At 36.1% G+C, this 5,838-nt stretch overlaps 1 protein-coding gene across 1 annotated transcript in view; it reads left to right on the forward strand.

Moving 5' to 3' along the window:
* Nucleotides 1-2,041: 2,041 nt before the first annotated feature.
* Nucleotides 2,042-5,838, forward strand: part of LOC133291971 (probable serine/threonine-protein kinase WNK3) — a 3,988-nt gene continuing 191 nt past the window's right edge. Inside the window, exons 1-9 of the mRNA XM_061490333.1 lie at nucleotides 2,042-2,206; nucleotides 2,304-2,406; nucleotides 2,610-2,647; nucleotides 2,781-3,008; nucleotides 3,090-3,313; nucleotides 3,405-3,562; nucleotides 4,353-4,536; nucleotides 4,610-4,747; nucleotides 4,836-5,838. The exon at nucleotides 4,836-5,838 is cut by the window's right edge and continues 191 nt beyond it. Of these exons, the coding sequence (XP_061346317.1) occupies nucleotides 2,323-2,406; nucleotides 2,610-2,647; nucleotides 2,781-3,008; nucleotides 3,090-3,313; nucleotides 3,405-3,562; nucleotides 4,353-4,536; nucleotides 4,610-4,747; nucleotides 4,836-5,635 (1,854 nt within the window). The 5' untranslated portion in view covers nucleotides 2,042-2,206; nucleotides 2,304-2,322 and the 3' untranslated portion in view covers nucleotides 5,636-5,838. The remainder of the gene's footprint in view (nucleotides 2,207-2,303; nucleotides 2,407-2,609; nucleotides 2,648-2,780; nucleotides 3,009-3,089; nucleotides 3,314-3,404; nucleotides 3,563-4,352; nucleotides 4,537-4,609; nucleotides 4,748-4,835) is intronic.

Below are 5,838 nucleotides of genomic sequence, written 5' to 3' on the forward strand. Positions count from 1 at the left end.
ATATTTTTACCCGGTAAAAACACTATTCACTGAATTTTCTAAAACTTGTCTAACCATTCAATTTTTCGTTCTAAATCCATTTCCAGGGTTATTTTATCATCTGAGACCTCTTACTCAATTTTACCTTCCTAGGGTTGTGTGTTTGGCTAATTCCTGTTTTACCCTTTCTTTGTATTTTAACCTAATTTCGAGGATTTTCACTAATCCTTCCCTTTAATCCTCATTTAATATATTAATATATGATTTAGAAATGCGAGGTGTTATACCACTACTAATGGCTAATGGGATTATTTAGTAGATGTATGTTTTAGAATTTACGCTTATGCAATATCTTATGTGAACGCTTTTGGAAATGTTTTTAAAAAACGTTTTGGACAAAGTTAATTCATGTTTTTATAAGACAATTCCATATTTAAAAAAATAAGTCTTCCGCTGTGTACGCTGAATATCACGTATGTTAACAACCGGAGTACTAGTTGAGACTCTTTATGCCCAAAAAACCTTTCATAAACTAGACTTTGTCATCATGGACCTAACTTTATTTAGGGTGGTCCTATTTATCTTTTATGTTTTTCCATTTTGCCGAGGTGTGTCAGCACAAGTCCTATGTTATTTCTAAAATTCAATGAATCATTCCATACACCAATCAGTTCCTTTAATACCTTTAATACCTGTTTTACATGCCACGTTGGCACTTAACCCAATACCCTCACTAACTACCGTATAGTCCCACTTGTTTACACTTTTAACTACCCATAACATATACAAAAGACACTGGGCTTATTGGACATTTGGACATAGTCCTTAAACTATGTTGGGCCACTTCTCAATCTGACTTCTCTTCCTTTTCTCGTATCAAAATTTTTCCTCTTATATATTTTTTTGATAATTATGTCACTTTTTTTATCAGATGATAGAGTCCATAAATTTATTTTTATGACATGAGATAACTTATCTTCTTTAAAATAAGATTAATAAAATCTTTAAAATATATAACTTAAGAGTTATGTAAAATCAAGACATTAATAGAAAGCCGCGGTTATTATGTGAAATCAACTTTTTAATAGTTAATGGTGAGCTGTGCAAATTACAACCACTTCTCACTTTATATTGATCAATACCACATCACGTTAGTTCGACTCCAAATAAATTGCATAATTGATGCATTTGACTTTGTCTTGATTGTTTAATGAAGATTGAAGTTTCAATTCAATTGAATCAGCCTCCTTTTCGGTGCTGGCTCAGGTCATTTGGGGTATAATATATGGTTAATGCTGACCCAATGTCTAACGGAGGAAAATCCAGCATATTCCACCTCCCATTCAATATTATTCTTTACCAATTTCCCCCTTCTCCTCTTAGACAGCTGCTTTGAATAGTGGGAGCTGCTTGTTCATTATAATGGTTGGCGCTCTGATAAAAACGTGTTTGAATGAATAAATGCATCCATATCAGGCCATAACTGAATAATAAAGAAGGGTTATACTTTTTTTTTTATGTTGCATAAGAAAAACATTATCTACTACTCAAACAATAATTAAAAGAAATAAAAGAGTTGAAGGAAAGAGAAAAAAAATCTTATAGGAACTATTTGAAAAATGTAAATATAAGAAATAATATTTTTTCTCGTGCAAAATAAAAAAGTATTACCAATAAAGAAACTTGACAGGTCAGTTTTGAGAATCCATGAAAAAAATACTTTGATTTTAAAGTTTCGTTTTCAATTTTTCTATCACTTTGCACCCAAACAAACCTGTGCTGCCACACCACATAAAAATCTTAAGGATCTGCATAAAACTGAACCACATGCTACACACTCTTGTCTCATGGTTGGACGGAATGGCGTTATTATGAAAATATATAATTGACTCAGTCATTAGTCAAAAACTGACGTAATAAAGCCAAGTGTAAATTACAAATTTAACCCAATTAAATAAATTGTGTTATTAAATTCGAGGAAACTTAACTTTGGAAGTTAAAACTTAAAAGATAAAACATATTGACTAGGACAAAAAATAATGTCAAGTTACGCAGCGTGGCACCTACTTTCTGCACCGCAAAAGAGAACAGAAGAGATTAAAAACAAAGCGACAAGAAAAGGGAGCGTTTTTTCGGGCACAGCAATGGAAACGATTTGACCCGGCGAGGGAAGGAGCTCGGTGGTGGTGGCGCACCATTGTGTTGTTCCAGATTCGAATACCAATAGGTTCTGTTTTCTCCTTCTCTCTTTCTCATTCTCTTCTTTCATGTTCTTCTCTTCCTATTCCTAATCTAATTTTCATCAATCAATCACTTCCTTCTAGCCAGCTAGGGTTTCCAGCAATGCCGCCGGATTCCCCCGAGCAAGACCTCGACAATTCTGATACCGAGTTCGTCGAGATTGATCCTACCGGTCGATATGGTCGGGTCGGTTTCGATTCTCTTTCTATCATCGTTAATTTCATGCTGTATGCCGATCCTTCATGCATTCTGTTATATCGTTTTATTTAGCTCATTTTTTTATTTTTTTTATTAATCTCTTGTGAAATGGTTCGCTCTATCTGATCCGTATTATAAATCTGATGTGTTCTGTTTTACTTGTTTGTGATTTGGTTTGCTGGATTCCACAGTACAAGGAAGTTTTAGGAAAGGGGGCTTTCAAGAAAGTGTATCCTTTTTTTTTCTGCATTTTTCTATGCTCAATCAATAGCTGTATGTGTTAATGGAGGCAGCTGTATATATAACATGGTTTCACTTGGGAGGATAATTTGTTTGTCCTTTACAGTATTATGGAAATGTAGATATCGAGCGTTTGATGAGTTGGAAGGTATTGAAGTGGCTTGGAATCAGGTTAAGGTGGCTGATCTATTGCGCAATTCTGAAGATTTGGAGCGGCTTTATTCGGAAGTTCATTTGCTCAAGACTTTGAAACATAAGAATATAATTAAATTTTACAATTCATGGGTTGACACCAAGAATGAGAACATCAACTTCATTACTGAGATTTTCACCTCGGGAACATTACGCCAGTGAGTCTCTTTGGATCATGTTTCTGTTTTGTTTCTGATTTTCGTGAGCTTTTGTGTTTGAGTTTGACTTTCTTAATTTAGATACCGGAAGAAACATAAGCATGTTGATTTGAGAGCTTTGAAGAAATGGTCTAGGCAGATTTTGGAGGGCCTTTTGTATCTTCACAGTCATAATCCACCAGTTATTCATCGAGACCTTAAGTGTGACAACATTTTTGTCAATGGGAATCAAGGGGAGGTGAAAATTGGTGATTTAGGATTGGCAGCCATCCTTCAACAGGCCAATTCAGCACACAGTGTCATTGGTAACATTACCTGTATATTATCCTTTTCTCATGCGAACTAGTGTTGGAATCTTGTTACTGAAGGCATCTGTAATTCTCATCATGAGCCTAGGTACCCCAGAGTTCATGGCCCCAGAACTTTATGAAGAGGAATACAATGAGCTTGTTGACATCTATGCTTTTGGCATGTGCTTGCTAGAGTTGGTAACTGTTGAGTACCCATATGTTGAATGTGCCAATGCTGCTCAAATATACAAGAAAGTGACATCTGTAAGTGTTTTGTTTTCGGAATTTTGGGAGGACTATTTTACTTATCATGCAACACTGGTCTTGGAATTATTCATTCCCATCTCAATAGTGATGGAAATAGTATTCATTGCGCTCTGAAAGCTCTGTCAATTCTCGGAGACTGTGATGTTTCCCAAACCTTTTGAATAGTACATCTATTTACACTTCAACTTAATAAAACCACTTCTGCTAGTACAACTGTAACTAAGATGTAACATTGTGACATTTCCATGATTTGAATCATTTTGAACTAGTCAATTATACAATCAAAATTATAGTTCCCTTTTGCCTTGTTGCTTGTTTTCACCTGTCAGCTAGTCAAATGTTAAGTAATCAAATTAATAACTGTATTGGACACTGCATGAACCCGAGCAGATGTTAATTGTTATGGAAATTTCATAGAAATGGTGTGGGAGGGTGGATGAAAAGATAAAGAGGGTGAATTTTGCATAGAACAAACTTAAAAATAAAAATAAAAAATCCCACAATATCTGAATTGGTGTTTTATCTTCTTCTCCGGTTGCTGTTGAACTTAATTGGCTTCTGGGGCATAATGGTTAACAAATCTTCTTTATTAAGAATCATGTTAGGTTTTAGCTTTTCTTATTTATGAAATTGATTGAGATATGACTACAGTTTTTAAGTGGACTTCAGAAGTGGCTGTATTACATCCTTTTAAGGTTGTAAAGCTTGCAGAAAAAGAATGTCGTTATCTCAAGATAAGCATTTCTCAATCTGACATGGTTATTATTGTTGTTTCTTTTCCTGGTAGGGAATAAAGCCAGCATCATTGGCAAAAGTGGCAGATCTTGAAGTCAGAGCATTTATAGAAAAGTGTATTGCTAATGTGTCTGAACGGTTGCCTGCAAAGGATCTCTTGATGGATCCCTTCCTTCAGTCAGACTATGATAGTGAAAGCGTAGGTCGATCTTCCAGGTCTGAAATCCATCATTCAGGTAAATACACTTTGCATCTAAATTCCCAAATGGTCGATCTTCTTTTGTTCAACATCTGATGTATCAAATGCAGGAAATAGTTGTGATAATAAAGCCGTTGGAAAAAGAGCTGAGGATAATATTGTTGAGACAAGTAGGGAATTCACAGTGGAAGGTCAAAGGAGAGATATTAATACAATATTTTTAAAATTGCGAATTGCAGACTCCTCAGGTCCCCTCTCTCAATTTGTTTTGATTTCATTCAAAGAAAGTGAGTGTCTATTTGCTTTCTCATTGGTTCTAATGTTCGCTGTGTGTAGGTCAAATTCGCAATATCCACTTTCCTTTTGATGTTGGAGCAGACACTTCAATCTCTGTTGCTAGTGAAATGGTTGAGGAGTTGGAACTTACTGATCAAGATGTTACGACTATTGCTGAGATGATTGATTCAGAAATTCGATATCACATTCCTGACTGGAATCCCGGTGAAACTCCTGTAGATAGTGTTTGTCGAGATTCAGCAGTTACAGGTGGCTGTACCCCTGAAACTAGGCTTGAGGCTTCTCCTGTGGGACATGATTCTACCACTTCTGCTGGCAATCTTGCATTAGAAATATTACCTTCAGGTCGTAAGTACTGGTCAGACTCACCGAAGGCAGTTGGTGGAAACTCTCCATCTCGGCTTGGTCCTTCAGACTTGTCTTATGAAGCGGATGTGAATGCTAAGGAAGGAAGCTTGGCTGCAAATGGTATTATTTCAGTTGAGCTGGTGCCTGATGACCGGATCTGTGTTGGTGATTGTAGTGCAGAGAAGGAATTTGATGGGACTGCTAATTCCCCTTACAGTCACAGAAGTATCACATCTGGGTATTTAGAAGCAACCAGTGAAAAATCTTCTGTGGAAGAAATATCTGGAAGTTTGAAAGAGTCTGAAACAGAATACGTCAATAACATGGTAATAAAACTGAAGGATTTGTTTGTTAAGCAAAGACAGGAATTAGACGAACTAAAGAGGAAGCACAAATTAGCTGTCTCAGATCTTCTCAAGGAACTTTCTCCAGAAATGTGCCAGAAGGTCGTAAATATATGCAACCTGCAGATGCCTGAGTATGAAATGTAGGGTGAGGCTTGTCCTTTCCTCATCTAAATGCCCTTTTGTGAGGTTTATGTAGTTCAGGGAACTTCCTCATTTAGAAAGCTCCATTTAGAAGTATTGAAATTCTAAAGTTGATATCTCTCTGTGTTAATATTGGTGTTTAAGAGGGGGTAATTTTCTAGTAGCACAAGTGTTCTCGGTACGATGTCAAGGAAATGCTGCAGAGT

Source organism: Gastrolobium bilobum, unplaced genomic scaffold (genome assembly GCF_033153095.1).
Source record: "Gastrolobium bilobum isolate Gb01-03AN ecotype WA unplaced genomic scaffold, APGP_CSIRO_Gbil_v1 utg7722, whole genome shotgun sequence".
Taxonomy (NCBI): Eukaryota; Viridiplantae; Streptophyta; class Magnoliopsida; order Fabales; family Fabaceae; genus Gastrolobium; species Gastrolobium bilobum.